At 38.1% G+C, this 20,955-nt stretch overlaps 1 protein-coding gene across 1 annotated transcript in view; it reads right to left on the bottom strand.

Moving 5' to 3' along the window:
- The window catches only part of MUC19 (mucin 19, oligomeric), a 138,261-nt gene extending 117,662 nt beyond the window's left edge, over positions 1 to 20,599 (bottom strand). Inside the window, exons 1-2 of the mRNA XM_086715120.1 lie at positions 20,450 to 20,599; positions 19,376 to 19,466 (exon numbers count right to left, since the gene is read on the bottom strand). Coding sequence (XP_086571246.1) covers positions 19,376 to 19,466; positions 20,450 to 20,599 — 241 coding nt within the window. The remainder of the gene's footprint in view (positions 1 to 19,375; positions 19,467 to 20,449) is intronic.
- Positions 20,600 to 20,955: the final 356 nt, after the last annotated feature.

Genomic DNA, 20,955 nt, shown 5'->3' on the forward strand with positions numbered 1-20,955 from the left:
ATAATATAAATCCTTTGAAAGAAAATTGTACAATAACATTCTCCATATAGGTTAAATACCTGGAAAATTCTAATTATTTAAAATGTAGTTTGTAGTCCAAAAGTCATTCCCAAATCCTCTTGCAATAAATAGAGGTGTTACAAAACCCATGCATGAACTTTACCCATCAGAAAGAAATCCCATGGGCCCCACTCAGCACACTTTCTCTTAAAACAGATGCAAGACTAATGAGCGTGGGGTGCCTGAGCGGCTCAGGACTCTTGATTTTGATGCAGGTCATGATCTCACCATTCTTGGGAACAGCCCCACATCAGGTCCACACTGACAGTGCAGCACCTGCTTGAGATTCTTTCTCCCCCTCTCTGCCCCTCTCCTGCTCGTGTTCTCTCTCTCTCTCTCAAAATAAATAAATAAACATTAAAAAAAAAAAGACTAATGAGCTTGAATCAATGGTATTATCATCCCAACAGACTGAAAGCAAGGAATAAAAATTGGAACTGGGCATAAAAAACAGACATAATAACCCTATCAAGACACAGAATTAATGGGGTGCCTGGGTGCCGCAATCGGTTAAGCATCAGACTTCAGTTCAGGGTATGATCTAATGGCTTGTGGGTTCAAGCCTCATGTGGGGCTCTGTGCTGACAGCTCAGATCCTGGAGCCTGCTTCAGATTCTGTGTCTCCCTCTTTTTCTGCCCCTCCCTTGCTCACTCTCTCTCTCTCTCTCTAAGATAAATAAACATTTTTAAAAAAGATACAGAGTTAAATGTTCAATAGAAATGAGAAGACAGAAAGGCAAATCAAAAGCATATACTTAGAAACCATCTTTAGGGTAGGGCCCAACTATCTTCCACACAGCATTAGATCCCAAGGGCATCATTGCATGATATATAATGCGATAATTGGCATTCACTTTTATGTCTCCCCAAAAAGATTAGGCTGTGTTCAGAAGTTCCTTGTATTCTTGGGTAAAAAGATAGAGTATCTGCAGTTCATTTCAGAAATTTTACTTTGCAAAAAGTTGGTTATTTTCATATGGAAAATTCTTATATGCAGAACGAACACTATAAACAATCCCAAATTATATTTCTAATTCAAAACAAGTATGATCTAATTACCTGTTTCATTACAGCTACTGTTCTCAGTATTGTGAATACCCAACAAAAATCATAGACCAAAATCCTATCCATGAGGAGTTTACAATCATGTGAGATAAATGAGTAAGGAGTCATAGTATTTCATTCCCAAATCAAGTTTATACAAAACAAATTGATTTCTGATTTCTATGATGGCAAGAATGTAAACTGGTTCAGCTATTAGAGTAAATGGTATGGAGGTTTTCAAAAAATAAAAATAGAATGACCATACGACCCAGAAATTCCACTTCTGGGTAAATATCCAAAAGGAAATGGAATCACTATCTCAAGGAAGTATCGACACTGCCATGTTCATTCCAACATCATTGATGATAGCCAACAACCTAAGTGTCCATCGACAGACAAATGGCTAAAGAAAGTGTCGCATATATACACATGGAATACTATTCAACCATAATGAAAGAAAATTCTGCCATTTGGGACAACATGGATGGGCCTTAAGACATTATGCTAAGGGAAAAAGTCAGACAAAGAAAGACAAATATTGTATAATCTCATTTGTATGTGGAATCTAAAAACATTGAACTCACAGAAACAAAGTAAAATGGTGTCTTCCAGGGATTGGGGGTTGGGACAAATGGGGTGATGTTTATCAAAGGGTGCAAATTTCTAGTTCTAAGATGAATAGGTTCTGGGGATCTAATTAATAGCTCTTTAACTGTAGTTAGTAATACTGTATTGTATACTTGACAGTTGCTAAGAGAATAGATCTTAAAAATTCTCACCACACATACACACAAAAAGGTGATTACATGAGATGGTAAGGGTGTTGAATAACTGTATTGTGGTAATCATTTTACAACGTATACATGTATCAAATCATGTTGTATATCTTAAACTTATGAAGTGTTATATGTCTATTGTATCTCAATAAACCTGTAAAAAAAAAATCCCTATGTTCCAAAAGAAGCAGGCTCAGAATACACCTTGATGTCTCAAAGTAAAGATAAATTTCTGGAAGATACGGACCTGATTCTTGTCTGTAAAATAGGGCTTCTCCATCTATTAAAAAAAGAAAAAGAAAAAGTATTAACAATTAGGTCATTTTATACTTCTCCATACCATATTTTTTATAAGAAAATAATATTCTTCTTGTTTCCATTCTTTTAAGTTCAATCCAAGCAATCTACTTTTTATATCTGAAAATTATTATTTTTCAGCATTAATTTATTATTTTGGAGCTTTCTTACGTAAATCTAGGTAATTTATTTACCTATCAACATACTTAAAAATCTAAGTTTTCAATGTCAACTCACTGGAAAAACATATGGCCAAATAAATTAAAACCACAAGTTTATATTAGTCAGTATTTTATATCTTTTTCACATTATCAAAGCCTTTTACTGCTGTTAATCTGAAGTATATTTTCTGATTGAAATTTCACCTGATTTGATTTTGCCCTAAATATTTCTGGTTAGTGTCTTCACAAGCAGTGAATTGGACAAAAGACAAAAAAAAAAAAAAAAAGAAAGAAAGAAAGAAAGAAAGAAAGAAAGAAAGAAAGAAAGAAAGAAAGAAAGAAAGAAAGAAAGAAAAGGAGAAAAGAACAAGAAAGAAAAAGTAATTATATAGATTTTACTCTACTGAGAAAACAGGATAATGCAGGAAAAATAATACTCGGTCAGGGTGCCTGTGTGGCTCAGTGGGTTAAACATCCAACCCTTGATTTCAGCTTCGGTCATGATCTCACAATTCATGGGTTCAAGCCCAACATCTGGTTCTGTACTGACAGCACAGAGCCTGCTTGGGATTCTCTGTTTCCGTCTTTCTCTGCCTCTCCCCTGCTTGCACTCTCTCACTCTCTTTCTCAAAAATAAATAAATAGGGGCGCCTGGGTGGTTCAGTTGGTTGAGTCTCCGACTTTTGATTTCCATTCAGGTCATGATCTCATGGTTCCTGAGTTCAAGCCCCATGTCGAGTCTTGCATTGGGCTCTGTGCTGGCGATGGGAGACTGCTTGGGATTCTCTCTCTCTCTCTCTCTCTCTCTCTCTCAATCTCTCTGTCCGTCTCCTTCTGCCCCTCCCCACACTCTCACTGTCTCTTGCTCTCTCTCAAAATAAGTAAACTTAAAAAATATAAAAACAAATAAACATAAAAAATAATACTTGATTATACATATTTCATGCCAGTTCTATATTTCATATCACTAAAGTTTTTTTCCACTTAGCCAGGGTACTGTTTTATTTTGTTTTGTTTTGTTTTTTCCTTTTCTTAGTACAGTTATGGTTAAACAATGTATTTTTTTCTTTTTATTGAACACATAATGCCTCCCAAATATCTGCCTTTACCAGCTTCCACTCCTGAAGTCTTTACCATTCTATAATGTAAAGAAAATAAAGGGAGTCTGTTTGGACTATGGAGCTGATTGACTAAGGAAGAAAAATTCATTTCAACTAAGGCACCTGGAATTTCTGTAGAACGTTTTCCAGGTATGTTTCTTATATCTCAACATGGCTTTATTAATACATATAATCTCTTGTTTTTGTTTAAAAAAAAAAAAAACAAAAAACAACAACCAGAGTGCCTGGGTGGCTCATGAGATTGAGCCCCAGGACAGGCTTTGAACTGACAGTGCAGAGCCTGCTTGGGATTCTCTTTCCCTTCCTTTCTACAACCTTCCCCACTCACGCACATGCTCGCTCTCTCTTTCAAAATAAATAAATAAACATTTAAAAAAAATCACCAATCTATGGAAATCCTATTTAAGTATTCGTAATCATTCTTAAAGCCACCATAGATATTTAAGAATTTATTTTAGAAATTCTTTCCAATTCTCCGGTGAACTTAATATACTTCACTAAATACTTTTAAAACATTTTTTGTGATACAATATCATTTAATAAATGCTTTGAAAATAATGTGTTTTGTGCATTGTTATTTAAGAAATAAACACATTTATGCAAAGTAGAAGCAAAGAATATAACAAACTGCTATATAAGATTATGAAAGTCACCGTTACTTGAATAGTCATTTTCTAATGGTCCATCAGATGATTTCCCAGGTAGTTGGCTTAAGGATAAAACTATTTTTTCTTAATCACAACAAATAATCATAGTCCTCCACATTCTAGCTTCTCATAGAAAAGTAAATAGTACTCTACTTGCAAATTTAAAAAATAGGTTTTAAATTTAGATACAGAATGAATTTTCTCCCTTTTACCGAACTTTTTTCCTCATGTTCAGATCTTGTTGCTTTTCTTCTGTTTATAAATAGAACTAAAGAGCAAGAAATACATTTGTTTCTAAAGATTTTTTTTCCATTTTGCTCAATTTTTAATTAACAAAATTAATGATGTCCTACTTTTCAATTAATTTCAGAAATTAATTAACTGACTTTGTGAAATATCCAGAAAAGTTGTTAGTTTAAGAAATAGTTTCCCTACAAAAAAAAATTTTGTGACAAACCAGCCTTTTAATTGGTGATTTGTAAAAATTGCAATTACCTGTGTGGGTCTTTAGTCTAAATGCGGATTTTAAGTTCAAGATAGAGTCATCAAAAGATAAACTGTGATAAGATAAATACCAAAAGTAATACCATGTGCATCTAGAGTAACCTATTCATTAATATTTCCTTAAAATAAACTCATTAAGCCTGAGTAGGATGAAAATCTAGTTTTCTTATTATCCTACTATCCTTACCATTATCCTACTGAGGTAAAGGAAAATTTTATGATAGAGAAAAAGTTTGACACTAAACATTTAAGCAAATGTATAAATGGGTCTATCAAATTTGAAATGATTATTTAAATTAGTCCCTTACCTTTGCAGAAGACGCAAAGGGCCACAACCAAATACAAAAAAATCAACTTCATGGTGGTGATTTGGGACCTAGAAATGGGGACCAGTCATCGTGAAGAACCAAATCTGTGAGGGACCCTGTAACCGTAGGTTTTATACCCACTATTACCTCTGTCTCTCGTCACGGGCTAGGTGTGGTAAAGTTAGTGATGATAGAGCAAAGATAAATATAATAGCATGCCAAAGATGAAATCCGTTTCAAGTCAGTTTAGTGTCTTATTTCTGTGACATCTTCTATATTGGATCAGGTCCAGCTCATGACAAACCCAGACCATGCCTTCTTGCAACCCTTGTGCAAACAGCAAAGGCAGGAACAAAAAGCTCTAGGATTAAAAACCAAATATGCCAATGGTATACGTTTGTCTGTGCCCTATTAATCATTGTAAAAGTCTTAATACCTCAAGAAACTCAAATAGTGTGATTCAATATTGTAATATTATCTCTCCCTTAACAACAAAATGTATTTTAAACATTAACCTACCTTGAAACAAAGAACTCTTTGCCTAACAATATATTATTAGGTATTTCCTTGCAGAAATATAAAATTATCACATAGGTATAAGTATAGGAGTAGATATACTAAGACATACAATGCACTACTATTACTGTAATGCTTTATTACTCACAAGGACACATGATATTCCAATGATCTACATGTTTACCATGACCTTTATCATAAAGTATATAAATAACTAGAAGACATGAAAATGAGAACAAAAGAAAAAGAATGTTATAGAACAAAAATAAAGTTAAATAGAAAATACCACCCATGAATTATACATGTAGATATTCTAGGGTAGGAGGAGGAAGTTCAAGTCATGGTCTTGAGGTCTAGTCCATGCTGAGCAGGGTAGAGATGACTGACCATCAAAGGTAGACCTGAAACATAGAAGGGCCAACTCCACAGCTTTGATGATGTCTCTGTTTCTCATCTGCTCTCAATCACCGTCAAGGAACGGTTTCAGTACATTTGTGGGGAACATAGCATAATGTATAAACTTGTCAAATTACTAAGTTGTAAACATGAAACTAATGTAACATTGTGTGTTCACTATCCTCAAATAAAAGAAAAAAAGAAAAGGATTTCAGTAGCCAAAGGGAAAACAATTCTCAGTTAATCTCTCCAGAAAAGCAGAAAAATCCCAGGAAAAGGGGAAACTATGGATAAGCATCCCTTTCCTTCCCCTTTATCCACTCATTCTCAACTAACCTGAAGGAAATAAATGAGCCCTGCATTCTCATGGGGCTTTACCAATATAGAGTGAATGCTTTTATTCATGTGTTTCCTGTCCTCATCAAATCTTAGTCTACTAAGTGATTCCTTAAGTCATTTTGAAACAGGACAGAATTCAACAGGTTTAAATATTTTAAATGTGTTCTCCTGTTGAGGGTAATGCATTTACTGAAGGCCATGCATTTTTTAATCTGACATCAGTGCAGTATCAGAGTTTTCTTCATGGGGCAGGGATTTGAGGGTGGGCAAACAATAGACATAGGAGTGCTGTGGAGAGGACGCACTCCAAGAACAGAAGAGGAGGTAACAGGTTGGAGGGGCTAAAGACCGACTTCGCTGACTTTGTCCAAACCCCAGCTCTGACCGTTTAAATACTTTGCAGATAAAGACTGTGTATTGAAGATTTTTCTCCAACACAGAAAAAAAAAAGCATAGTTAAGGGGCAACGTTTCCCTTTTGACATTTATGTATTTGTTGTTTAATCATACATGACTGCATTGTGAAGGAGATTTGGTCTTAGAGAGCCCATTTCTCAGATTATCATTATAACATTATTATTCTGCTATGTGTCAACAGTGGCCTACATAGACCAGAAGGGAATAAACTTACTTTGAGACTTTGGGCTAACTAAGAATACATGCAAGATGGGAACTTTTCCATAAACAGAGTTCAGCTGAAATGCTATGGAAGCTCGAAGGAAGGTGGCATTCTTTTAGCTTCTGAGAATCAGGGAAAATTCCATGGAGAGGGTAGTCTAAGGACTGAACCTGAGAAAAGTAGATAAAATCTGGACATGCAGAATCACAGAGGATTCCAAGTGGAACATGCATTATAAAAAAAGTCAAATGCAATTTCAAGCATTCTAATGTCTTGTCACCCACTTCTCTTTCTAGGTCACTCATTCTAGTAGTGCGATTCCAAGAATCTGCTGGTTCTCCTGGGGCCTACAATCCATTGATCCTGCTTCATTGCATTTATCCTCACTCCTCTCAACAATTCAAGTACCCTCATACTTGGCTTACATTCTACAGGGAGTTATTATCATCATTCCCTTGCATGTGCTCTTAATTCCGTTGAATCCCCCCACCTCACCCCACCCTGTGCTTGCTTTCTTGGCAAAACCCCAACCGTGGTTTAAATTAAACTCATTTCCTTTCCCTACCTAAACCATGCAGATGAACATGACAGTACAAAAATATAGTCATGCTAATTGTCTCTCTTAAATCTATTACCCCAAATGGGCCCTTAAGATAGTCAGGCACTTATATTTTCTAGTCTATTTGCCTTCACACTCTTCATATTTTCTCTTCTCTAATATCCAATGCTTCCTTTCCATCCTCCCTCTCAGTTAATGACCCTACTTCCAATTTTACTGAGCAAATATAAGCCATCAAAGGAGAAACTCTATAAACTCCCATCCCCAAGTATATCCATCTACTGGTGTCTGGACCCTGTTCTGCCTGCCTTCTCGTTCATACACAAGAAGTCTCTGTGCCAGCATGGAAGGTCAATGCTCCCATCTGCACACTGGATTCCCTCCAAGAACATTAATGCCAGTAATTTGTTCACCTCTGTCCACATCACTAAGGCTTCTTTTCTCTTTTGGATTAATTCCAATAGTATAAATACTTGCTGTTATTTGTTCTTACTAAGAAAAATAACTATAACAAAAAATTAACTTTATGGTATCTGAATTATATCTCAATGAAGCTATTTTTAAAAAAAAAAGTTGTTGAATTTACTTCCCTCCCTGCTCTTTTCCCATTTCTCTTCTCCCGTTAATTGTTTGACTTCACAAGAGTTACTGGTGTTCACTGACCCCAGTTCCTGATTTCTCATTCTCCCATGACCCATTAAGCTCTCACTCCATTATGGCACAAAAATAAAGAGCACAGGTGATCTTTTGTGAATCCAGTGGGGAGTAGTCAGTCTTCATTTTATTGACCTCTCAACATTTGATGCATGGTTGATCAATTCTTCCTTCTTAGAACACTTTGATTTCTGCAGTTTCCATGGTTTTCCTTCTTCCTTTGCTGCTCCCTCTCATTCTCCTCTGCTGAATCCTCCTCATTTCCAGCACTTCTGAACATGAAGATTTGAGAGTCAATTTTGGAGCTCTTCTTTTTCTCTAGACACTTTACTCTCTTGGTGATTGTACCCAAGGTCTATGGATTTACATACCACTCAGATAGTCATGACCTCCGGGTTTATAAATCCAGCCCTGGACTATTCCCCTGCCTCCAGGCTTATTTTCCACATCTTCACCTGTGTGTCTAATAGGCAACTACACTTAATGTGCCCAGAATGAAACTCCAAACTCTCTCCTTCCACAAATGCGCTTCTCCCAGTGTCCTCTTTATCTCAGTTAATTGGGTTACCTCCCCCAAAATGTATAGCCATTCTTGAATTTTCATTTTCTTTCACCATCCCTCCCACACACACCTATTGCACCAGAAAATCCTGTTGATTCTCAATTTAAAATACATCCAGACTAAAATCTCACCCACCTCCTCTGCTTCCCCTCATTCAGGCCACCAGCACCTCTGACCTAGATTACTACCGTGGACTTCCAGCTAGTTTCCATTTTATAATCTCAGAACATCAGCCAGCATGGCCCTGTGCAAACTGACTCATACTATGTATTCTTCTACTCAAGACCCTGCAGGGACCACCCCCCCCCCCACCAAATAAAACCAGAACTATGGTCTCCACGACCCTACTCCATCAGCCCCAATGCTGATCTCACCTCCTGCCTGCTTGCTCTCACTCTCTTTGTTCCAAACTGTGCTGTCACACTTTGCTCAAAGGCCTCTGTGCTGTCACTGTTGCTCACTAGGCAGTCCTACCTCAGAGTGTCTGCATTTGCTGTCTCTACTCCCCGGAATACGCTCCCCTCAGGTATCCACAAAATGTGCTCTTTCACCTCATTAAAACTTGCATTTTTTTTTTAATTTTTTTTTTCAACGTTTATTTATTTTTGGGACAGAGAGAGACAGAGCATGAACGGGGGAGGGGCAGAGAGAGAGGGAGACACAGAATCGGAAACAGGCTCCAGGCTCTGAGCCATCAGCCCAGGGCCTGACGCGGGGCTCGAACTCCCGGACCGCGAGATCGTGACCTGGCTGAAGTCGGACGCTTAACCGACTGCGCCACCCAGGCGCCCCAAAACTTGCATTTTAATGACATACTTTGCAAATAGCTAGTATCCACTTCTACATGCTGTAATTATTTTTCCACCAAAATAACCTTTTTTAGGGTTATGATTAAACTTTAGCCTTAGTGAGTTAAAGCCTATCTATATATAAAAGTTCTTAAATATGGATAGTTTGCATATGTTTTAAACAGATGTCCAAGAAGATAGTTACATAACATAATTCTTTGGCACCATCAATGTTTTATACTATTAAAACTAAATATTTTAATTTCAAAACAAGTTAATGCTCTTTTAAATGTCTTCTAAGTCATTTATATGTCTATATAATTGCTAATTCTTCCCATAGATATCACTTCCTCATCTCATTTAAGTCTTTAAAAACCAGCTTCACATGGACACCTTCTCTGAATACTTTACAAACCTCACCGAACAGCACTTCTTCCCTCTCATCTCTTTTCTTTCTTGTTTTCTTTCTTTCTTTCCTTTCTTTCCTTCTCTTTCTTTCCTTCTTTTCCTTTCTTTTTTCTGTTTCTTTCTTTCTTTTCTTTCTTTCTCTGAGAGAGAGGGGGAGAGAGCATAAGGGAGAAGTAGAGGAAGAGGGGGAGAGAATCTTAAGCAGCTTCCACACCCAGCAAGGAGCCCCATGAGGGGCTCAATCTCCCCACCATGAGATCATGACCTGTCCTCTACTCTCAGTTCTATTTTTTTCCATAGCTTTTACCACCATCTAATGTATATTTTTAATTAATCTGTTTAATACATTTAATTATTGTCTGTCTTTAGAACTAGAATTTTTTAATGTTTATTTATTTATTTTTGAGAGGGGGCGGGGAGGGCAGAGAGAGAGAGAGAGAGAGAGAGAGGGAGTCACAGAAACCAGACTCTGAGCTGTTGGCACAGAGTTCGATGTGGGGCTTGAATACACAGACCACGAGATCATGACCTGAGCTAAAGTCAGATGCTTAACTGACTGAGCCACCCCAGCTTGATCTAGAATTTAAATTCAATTAGGGCAGGGATTTTTATGTGTTTTCTTAGCTGCAGAGTCCCAGTGCCTAGAACAGAGCTTGGAACATGCTAGGTACTCACTAAATATTGAATAAGTAATTTAAGGAATAACTTATTGTGGTCAAAAATAAAGATTACATTAAATAATAATGGCAATAATAATGATAAACACATTTTAGTATTGAAGCCCTTTATAAAGAGATTTAATTCAATATAATATATTGAGTTAGACACGCTACAGTAAAACTGGGGAAATACTGACGGTTAGGAAAAAGTTACCACCATTTGAAACTTCTAGTCCAGATTCACCCTCAATTATTATAAGGGGAAAATGCCCTAACAGCAGTGTTTTGTTTCATTTCACCAGCTCAGTTGCCTGTAGTAAAATAAATAGTCCAAAGTCCTACATCTTTTTCACTATCATGGTAATAACTACTGAAGAAATTGGGTTTATAGTTGTGAGAAGGTGGAGGCGGGACAGTAAAGTATCCTCCACCCTAAGAAACAACGTTAAGACTGAGAAGTGAAGCAAGCCACTTCGATACATTGACAGGGTCAGTCAGGGTGACTTACTGAAGTGGAAGCAGGCAACCCCAGCGTTGTGCAGCTATTCTCAGCCCAGTTTGGACCGTAATCCACAGTTTTTGTAAAGCAAGGGGCATTGGGATGAAGCCAACGGGTAGTTATCTAAAATGGGAACTCCTGTGCACAGGTCATCTCTATTAGTTATCTAAAGTGGTGTTTTCTGTGCGCCACTTTAGAGAAGATCAGAACAAGCCTTCCTTCACTCAGATCAGGGCACACATTAACCTCCAAGGGGCCTGGAACACGTAGCCCCAGGGAGATCATTGTGAGGGCATGAACAAGATGGAGTCAGTGTTGTCTGCACTCCCAAAACCATGTCCCTGAAAGTCAAGAAGACAATAAAATGCCAATATACTAGATTCATATTGATTGCCTCTCCATGAGTTTTTTTTTTTAACGTTTTTTAATATTTATTGATTTTTGAGAGAGAGACAGAGCATGAGCTGGGTAGGGGAAGACAGACAGAGAGAGAGAGAGAGAGAGAGAGAGAGAAAGAGAGAGAGACAGAATCTGAAGGAGGCTCCAGCCTCTGAGCTGTCAGCACAGAGCCCATCATGGGGCTTGAACCCACAGACCAAGAGATCATGGCCTGAGCCAAAGTCGAATGCTTAACCGATAGAACCACACAGGCGCCCCAGTTTTATTTATTTTTGGGAGAGCGCAAGCTGGGGTGGGGCAGAGAGAGGGGGACAGAGGATCCTTCAGGCTCTGTGGTGACAGCTACAGACGACATTTTCTGGATTCTAGTGCTTCTGTCCTCCCCAAGCCACTCCTTTCAAGACTACACTGCAGGTTTTCTTTTTTGCCTTCTAAAATTTTAAAGTATCCATGATTGATATTACTATAAGAGAACAGTTTTAAAATGAATTAAAACTACCAACTTGGCAAATGTTGAAGAGGGTTCTTAAAAAGAAATTAAGTTTTCTGGGAGGCTGACTCATTTTAGTTCTGGAATTTTTCATTAGCTTGTATTTTATAAGGAAATTAAACACTTTAACTCTTTTGTAACAACATACCCATCAGATAAAACCATCTAATAATATTAAAACATGTATTGCATAACAACTGTACATAGTGTAAAAGCATATCCACCAAAAAGAACAATAGTCAAGTGTTTCCTTCTTGATTTAAAAGGATGTGGCTTAAGTGTCCGTACACTTAATGACAGGCTGTCAAAGGAAAAGTCAACAGTTGAAAGAACAATAGCATCAGTATGGGCAAGACAGCTTATTTTTTTTAACAGTTGTACCAGAAGCAAATACAGAAAATGTTAAACAGCAATTATTTGGATTATGGGACAAGAAGTTCCTTACTTTCATATATATTATGCTCTGATATTATATTGGAAAGTTGAATGTCTGGAAATTTGAAAATTGTTGTTATAAGGGAAGTTTCACACCAAAAAAAATAAAAATACAATTAAATTCTTGAATAAATATTATTTAAATTAATATAATTATTTAACATACATTGTGCTTAACATCAGATATTGATAATAAACAATTTTTCATAGTAAATTACCACCTTCAATTTAACACCTCAAAATTGTGTATAGTAATAGTTAGCAGGCAGACGAAACTGGTAATATCAGAACAGATTTTCTTTTTTATTTTTAATGTTTATTTATTTATTTTGAGGGAGGGACAGAGAGAGCACACACGAGTGGGAGGGGGCAGAGAGGAAAAGGGAGAGACAGAATCCTAAGCAGGCTCTGCACTGGAGGTTTCCAATGTGGGTCTCGAACTCATCAACTGTTGAGATTATGACCTGAGCTGAAAAAAAGACTTGGATACTTAACTGAGCCACTCAGGTGCCCCAGAACAAATGTTCAAATATTGATTTTATAAGAGAGTAAAAAATTCTGTCAGGGTTCTGAGTAGGATATGATATTGGCATTGAGTAAAATTTTAAGATGAATTTGGGCACTGGCCTTCTCTTGATAAGGTGGTCCATAGTAAGTCATATTCCAGACAAAGTTTTATTATCTGTGTTTTCTCTCGGCATTAGTATCACTGAAACACCTTCCTGTGCTCAACCTAAAGCCATATTTTTAAACATCACCCTATCATTTGTCCTGCACAATTATCCCCATGGTTATTATATCAATTCCTTCTTTCCAGCTTTCTTCTACTTCTTAACATTCATGGCTGTATTTTCATCCTCATTGTGCCTTCATAGTTACACATTCTTCTCTACCCACTTCAGTTAGCTTTTCATTCTATAAACTGTCTCTAAATGATCATCACATAATGGCTTCATCACCACACTCATTTGCTTTATTCAGCCCAGATGGATCGTCAGGGACTATCCCCCCCACTTTTGATTCCACTGATCATCTCCTTCTTTAAACTATCTATGTCTCTGTCTGTCTCTTTCTGTTGTTTCTGAATATGGATGTTTTCCAGAGCCTTTTTCCCCAGTATGTTCTCTGCCATCTCATCCTCTCCCCCATTTTGAAATGATGGTGTTATGAGCTGAATTGTGTCCCCTCAAAAATTCAGATGTTGAAGTTCAATTCTACAGCACCTCAAAACGTAGCTATAGTTGGAGATAGGGTCTTTAAAGAGGCAGTTAAAATAAAATGAGGTCATTGAAGTAGACTCTAACCCACTATCACTTGTATTCTTATAAGAAGAGGAATTTTGAGGTGCTCCTGCATGGTTCATTCGGTTAAGCGTCCGACTTCTCAGGTCAAGATCTCACGGTTCATGAGTTCGAGCCCTATGTCAGGCTCTGTGCTGACAGCTCAGAGCCTGGAACCTGATTCAGATTCTGTGTCTCCATCTCTCTCAGTCCCTCCCCCACTCACCCCTGTCTGTATCTCTCTCTTTCTCTCTCAAAAAAAAAATAAACATTTAAAAAAAAATAAGAAAAAAAAGAAGAGGAAATTTGAACACAGACACATACACAGGAAAGATGGTCAGAGATACAAAGAGAAGATGACAATTTGCAAGCCAAATCTCCTGTCATACTTACAGTTTCCTGCACCCTATATGTATTTTCACATTTGTTATTATCTCAGATTTTATGTTTCACTATTCACATATTTAAACTTTTAGCTGGTCTCCTGCTCTGAGATGATCCTGAATCTTCTCTCTCATGTCTTATTTCTTGTAGCCTTTGTTTATTTGGACTGTATAATATTGCTTATTGTCTTTAAAAACTTATTTATATTAATTGGCTGATAGAATAAGTGTATATTCCTTCAGAGAAAATGCCAGTTTTCCTCTTCCAGGTGCCTAACACCACTGGTGGAACTACTTTCGGCAGCAAATCTTCTGATGTTTTTTGGAAACACATGTGATGTAAATCTGGTCTATAAATCTATTATGACTTCAGAGTTACAATGGCTCTGATTCTTTTATCACCACCTTGCTATGCTCAACATCAACACAATTTTACTTGGAGGGAAGGGCTGTAAACGTGTGGGGTGAGTAGGATCTGGTTTACCTGAGAGTTTACTTCTTTGGGGTTGCAGCTTTGAGGAATGAATCTTTAATTCGACTCCCACGTTTGGTAGATCCTCATTTATGTCTTCTGTCCCATATGCTCCATAAGTTCTACAAAACCTCATCCCAATCATACTGGAATGAACAAATGCATTCAAAGCAATTGGTGATGGATATATGTGTTTTATTACTTTAGAGATGTATAGATGTATAGATGTATAGATGTTGCTCAATGCCACCCAGAACTGAAAGATACCTTTCCTCGTTGGCTGGGAGCTGGTCAACTTGTCTTAATCCCTTTCCTACAGATGTCTCTGCTCAGAGTGTTGTCATGCTCAAGTTCATTCTGCCCTCTCCAGGCATCCCACATAATGCCTGGTCTACGTGGGTACAAATTTCTTCATGAAGTTAACGGAGGTCCTGTCATGTGTGGGGCACACCCAACTTCTTCCTCTCCCCATCCTGCTTCCTTTCTACCCACCCCCCATCCATATGTGGACCCGTAAAGTACTCCCTGAAAAACCTCCTGCACAAATTCCTATATCAGAGTTGGCTTGCCAACCTGTGACACATTTTCGCAATTGACTTTTATCTTAATTACGTTCTGGTGAGAGAATAAACTTATATGATCTCAGCCCTTTAAAATTAAATGATTAAATTAATGGCTTGTGAGCCAGTTTATGGTAAGTTTTATAAATGTTCTTTGTGTGGTTGAAAAAAAACACATATGGTAAAGATATAGTTTGCAATATTCTTTTTATTTCCATCATGTCAAAATTGCTCATCGTGCTATTCAAACCTCTGTCCTGATTTGTTCTTCTAAGTTGCTCTATCAATTCCTGAGAGAAGTTTGTTAAAATTTCTCACTCTTATGTGTCTAGTTATTTTGTGCAGTTTTGCTAATTTTACTTTATTTGAAAATGTGTGATTATATAAATTCAAATGCATATTTTGCATATATATTTAAAAGTTACATCTTCAAAATGAATTAAACACCTTGTATCATGAAGTGATCCTCTTTACTTCTAGTAATGATATTTGCCTTAGTGTTTAGTTTGTCTATTAATATAGCTTCCTTGGTTTCATTTTGGTTACCATTTGTGTGTCTGTGTGTATTTCTATTATTTTATTTTCAACATTTATGTATTTTTTTATTTTTAATGTTTATTTATTTTGAGAGTGGGAGAGAGTGAGAGAGAGAGAGAAAATGAGTGAGGGAGGGGCAGAGAAAGAGGGCAACACAGAATCTGAAGCAGGCTCCAGGCTCCAAGCTGTCAGCACAGAGCCCGACCCGGGTTTAAACTCATGAGCCGGGAGGTCATGACCTGAGCCAAAGTCAGATGTTTAACGGAATGAGCCATCCAGGTGCCCAACATTTATGTATTTTTAAAATTTAGTTGTATCTCATAGTGAACAGATGGATTTTTATTTCTTATCAAGTCTGAAAAATCTTTTCTTTTTTTTTTTTTTTTTTAAATTTTTTTTTTCAACATTTATTTATTTTTGAGACAGAGAGAGACAGAGCATGAATGGGGGAGGGTCAGAGAGAGGGAGACACAGAATCCGAAACAGGCTCCAGGCTCTAAGCTGTAAGCACAGAGCCCGACGCGGGGCTCGAACTCACGGACCGTGAGATCATGACCTGAGCCGAAGTCGGCCCTTAACCAACTGAGCCACCCAGGCGCCCCTGAAAAATCTTTTCTTAATTGGATCACCAAGTATATTTACATTTAATGTAAAAACTGATACATTGGATTGTACACCTAGGTTATATTTTTTTGTCTGATTTTGTTTAAGATTCTAGTTTACTCATTTCTTGCCTTCATTTGGATTGAAAAATATTTTATAATTTCTTTTTTTCTCCTCAATTAATTTGTAAATTACACATTCTGTCCTTATTCTTTTAGTGGTTACTCTAGAAAGGACAACACATATCTATTTATCAAAATATAAATCAAAATGCCTTTGCCATCTTCCTTGTCAATTCAAGGACTTTAAGACATTTTTAATTTAATCAATAGTTCGAGTGATTTTGTTCTTAAACTATGGATGATGAGAATTTGGATTGCAGCCCCAGGAAGGAGAACTCTTGGGCTGTCCCCCACAGTGGGAGATGATGGGACAGTTCTATGCCTGCTTCCCACTTACTAGAGATGTAGCCCTTCAGTGTCCCTGCCTAATGGAAACAGCCGTCTGTTTGAGCCTTAAGTGTGGGTGTGTTGGGATATATTCTCTGCCCTCCAATCCACTCAAAGCTGAGGCATCTGAAGCTCAAGTTCTCTAGGACCATCAAATGCTCCCCCCCAGGGAGGGGGGCAGCTTTGGTGCTCTGCTTACATCGCTGTGTTCCTACCCTCACTGATAATTCCATACCATCTTGTCAGATCTTCCTTTTCATCTAAACTTTTTAGTTTTCAACAGGTGGACTTCTCCAAATCATTGCCATATTACTGGAAATGAAGCCAAGGTCAATTTGTTTTCATATTATTTTGATTCACACAAAATCATTTTCTCCTAGCTGTCATTGAATAAAGGCAGGACAAATACTCAGTGTGTTAGTTGGATGGGATACCAAGTTACTACTTTCTCAGCTGCTGATACTTGCGATACACGATCCACAGGCCACAGTCTGTCACTTAAGCAACTCAACAGAATGAATAATCAGAATATTGTCTCCGTATACCAGCTGCAAACTTCAAAACTCACCTTCCTTCCATCAACAAATATAAAGCAGCTAAAAGTTCTTTTAGGTTTGAGGATAAGGAAGATCCGAGAATACGTTTTTCACAGCTATATGTGATAGTATTTTTTACTCTTTTACAATGAGGACATTGACACAAAAGAAATTGAACAGGACAGCCAGGATAACAATGAGCCCCAGAGCCCATGCTCCTCACTCCCCCAGTTTCATTAATTCTGATGCACAAAAGGGAAAAAAAATAATTCTTCTCTCTATATAGACTTATAAGGGAGATTTTCCCACAAGTTTTTGACACACAGGCCTTCAACCAATGATTAAAGATTTAAGTTGAATATTTCTTCACTTTTTCCATAATGTGCAATCACGTTATAAAAATCTTCAGTCAGTATTTCAAATTGTCAATTTTCTTTCCTCCTATTCACATTACCTTGAAAGCGTAAAAATTATTTGAAGAAACAATTGAATAATTTATATTTTGATATTTAAAAAATAAGTCAATACCTGGAAAACCATTTTAACATACAGTGAATAACCCAAAAGGAGGTTGTAAAAAGTAAAATGTCATTATTCAGTGGATGAAGGACTACTTATTTCACTGTAACTGACACATACTAATCATCTTTATGGGAACACCAAAGTGTACAAAATAATTGAGAGCATTTAATGAAAATGTGACTGAGTTGACTTAAAAGCTTAACATAATAGTTCACTTAGGATATTACTACACATTGCTACCACTTATGTTTACTTTTGAAATAAATATGTGTCAATGAAGACATTCTATTTTATGTAGCTAAAACTTGTATTTATCTTTGAAATAAAATCCCTCTTGCTAAATGAAGATACTCCCAGCCTTACTCAAGCACGCTTGACATAAAACTGAAATGATCTCATTTATTTTATAATTCCCTACTGCAAGAAGAAAGAACTGTCTAGAAATTATCAGCAATCCTTAGAAGGTTTTCAATGCCAATTTAATTTCCCGTATGTAATTATGTGCCACAGACATTGTGCCAGTCAGTCATGTAGCTCAGACGTAGTAGATACGAAACAGATGAATAGCAAAACCTCATATTGTATGAGAAATCAGAGAGAGGTTATTGTAATGCGTAAAAGTTACATGGAAAAAGCAATTCTGTGCTAAGGCAGAATTTTTATCAGATGAACCTCAACCTCAATGTTCTCTTCTCCCAACCCTACACCCTCAAAACAACAACAGGATCAATCTTACTCTCTTCTGATGCACAAAACATTATCCAAGCAGCTACAGGCAATTCATGGGAGGAGAGAACATCACAAATCTTATCAATTGCACTGATCAACATAGTAGCAAATTAAGTATGTTTGCAGTTAAAATCATGGATAGTGTTGCACTTAATGTGTTGATTGCAGACAAAGAATAAAGACCTTCATATAGCCCTTTGCAACTCTACTTTTGTTTTGATAAGAGGAAATCTCCTTGCTGTTACAAGCTAACATGTAACTCAGAACAGCGTAACAGAAAACTCTTCAATGGGTCTGCTTCAAAATTAGCTTTTCTGTGTGTGTGATCATCCCAGATCCTCCACTCTGGCTGGGTGGACACATTCTCTATTTTCCCATAATACTTCCTTTTGTTTGTTTGTTTGTTTTAGTTTTTATTTAAATTCCAGTTAGCAAATGTAAAGAAACTAATATTAGTTTCAGGAGTGGAATTTAGTGATTCAACACTTAACAACGGGTGTTCATCACAAGTGCATGCCTTAACCCCCATTACCTTTTTAATCCCTCCCCCCACCCACGTCCCCTCTGTAACCATCAATTTGTTCTCTATAGTTAAGAGTCTGTTTCTTGGTTTCTCTCTCCTTTTTTTCTCTCCAATGATCATTTGTTTTGTCTCATAATCCTTCTAACACGGCATTTAACATGTTGGTTTGTATTTTCATAAATAAATGTGGATAATAACAACCTCCTCTCAGTGGGGATGGATACATGTAACGAAGCCTCGATCACAGTGACACAAATAAGATAGTCCATGAAATGTGGTTTTCTGAGCCCTACTGCCATGGGACAGTGGATTCTCTGGAGGCCAAGCAGTAGCCCCCACGACCCAGATGCTGATACTTGCTTCCCTCTCCCCACTCTTTGTCTTAGGCCAAGACTCCCCCAAGCAGAGACTCCCCAGTTACCCTGGAAACCAGGGGAAGAGAGAGGACAGCACAGAGGGAGAACCTATCGCTGATCACCAATCAGTGCATTCAGACTACAGTCCTGGCTCCCACTTGAAAACTAAGCTGTACTCCAAATACCTTCAAGAACTGGAAGAACCAAGTACCTGTGTACTTTTAAACAGTCATATTCTGAATTGCTACTGGAAACAATGGCGCCAAGGCTGGGACACTGGGAAGATGCAGAATGAGGATTTCAATTTCTCCTGAAATGGCACAGTTTAAGAATTTACTATATTGCTGATGAGAAGCATTGGGTTTCCCAACATAGGTGTTAAGCTATCTACAGTGATGAATTACATAAAGATGCAAAGTCTGTTTTAGATTTTATCTACTCTCATCTGAACATCTGTACATTCACCTTTAATTTAGGAAAATTATCAAGATTTTTTCCTACTTTTGCTACTTTTCATTTTAAAGTAGTTCACATATAATCAATAGTTCTTTCCAGAATTAGATTCCAGGGGTTCCCTTTTTAAACTTAAACTTTCCCCCCAAAAATATTTTCTAAATACTTACGGGGAGGAGCCAAGATGACAGAACAGCATGGAAGGTTTTTTTTGCATCTCACATCCATGAAATACAGCCAAATCATCACTAAACCATCCTGCACACCTAGAAAACTGATTTGAGGATTAACACAACAATCTGCACCACCTGAATCACAGAACTCAGCAGGTACGTGGCACAGAGAAGTGAACTGGAGGAGAGAGAAGCCACAGAGTGCAGGGAGCCGTTTTTGTATGCTGAGAAAGGACAGACAGGGGGAGAATACAGGAAAAGCACTCCCCCCCTCCCTACCAAAAGCAGGTGGAGAGAAAGTAGAAAAGTGGAAATAGCCACAGGGACTGAACTAAAAAGGGAGAGGGGAGAAAGGAGAGAGTTTAAATTCCATTAAGACTCTATAAACGGGGAATGCAGAGTCTGAAACTCCGCAGCTTAATACCTGGCGGTGCTCTGGTGGGAAGGGCGAATCCCCAGGAGCAGAGAGCAAGGTCTTCAGGCCACGCGTGGAGAGGCGGTTCCCCTGCTGGGAGGTCATCTGGTAGAGTCTGTGCAGCCCTAGGGGTCCCAGCAGACCCCATAAAACAACCACATTCGCTGGTGCTGGAACAAGGTTGTTAAGGGTGAAGCCTGGTGCCCGATGTGTGTTGCGATTTTCCGTAATCCTGAAACGCTTCTGCTACCCAATTGCGTGAACGTTTTCTGAGGTGGGCTGGCACTTAGCCGCAGTCTCTGGACATCAGCAGCAGCATGGTCCCGCAAATGTTCCTGAGTGCAGCCGGCACCCGGCCATTGCTCCATGGGACCCTCCCGTAGAGGGTCAGAAAGGGTCAAAACCACAGTCCCCTCACCCGAAGTGAGGGGTGGGGAAACACAGCTGCATCTGATATAAAAGGAGGGAGGTGCCGCCTGGCAATCTGACGGCTTGGTCACAAACAGTGTAAAAGCAGGTAGTGGACTGAAGCTGGAGACAAAGGATGGGTAGGCAATTGCTGATCGGGGAGACTAGAGCTCCCGTACTAAAGACTGACGCCATTTTCACCTCTCCCGCGCATGCGCATACACACCTACGAGCGCCACAATCCACCACAGTAAGCTAAGCAGCGCCATCTAGTGGGTAACGGAGCCGTTACACTAAGCCCGCCCAACTGGGGCAA

Source organism: Puma concolor, chromosome B4 (assembly GCF_028749965.1).
Source record: "Puma concolor isolate L17-30 chromosome B4, mPumCon1.1.hap2, whole genome shotgun sequence".
Taxonomy (NCBI): Eukaryota; Metazoa; Chordata; class Mammalia; order Carnivora; family Felidae; genus Puma; species Puma concolor.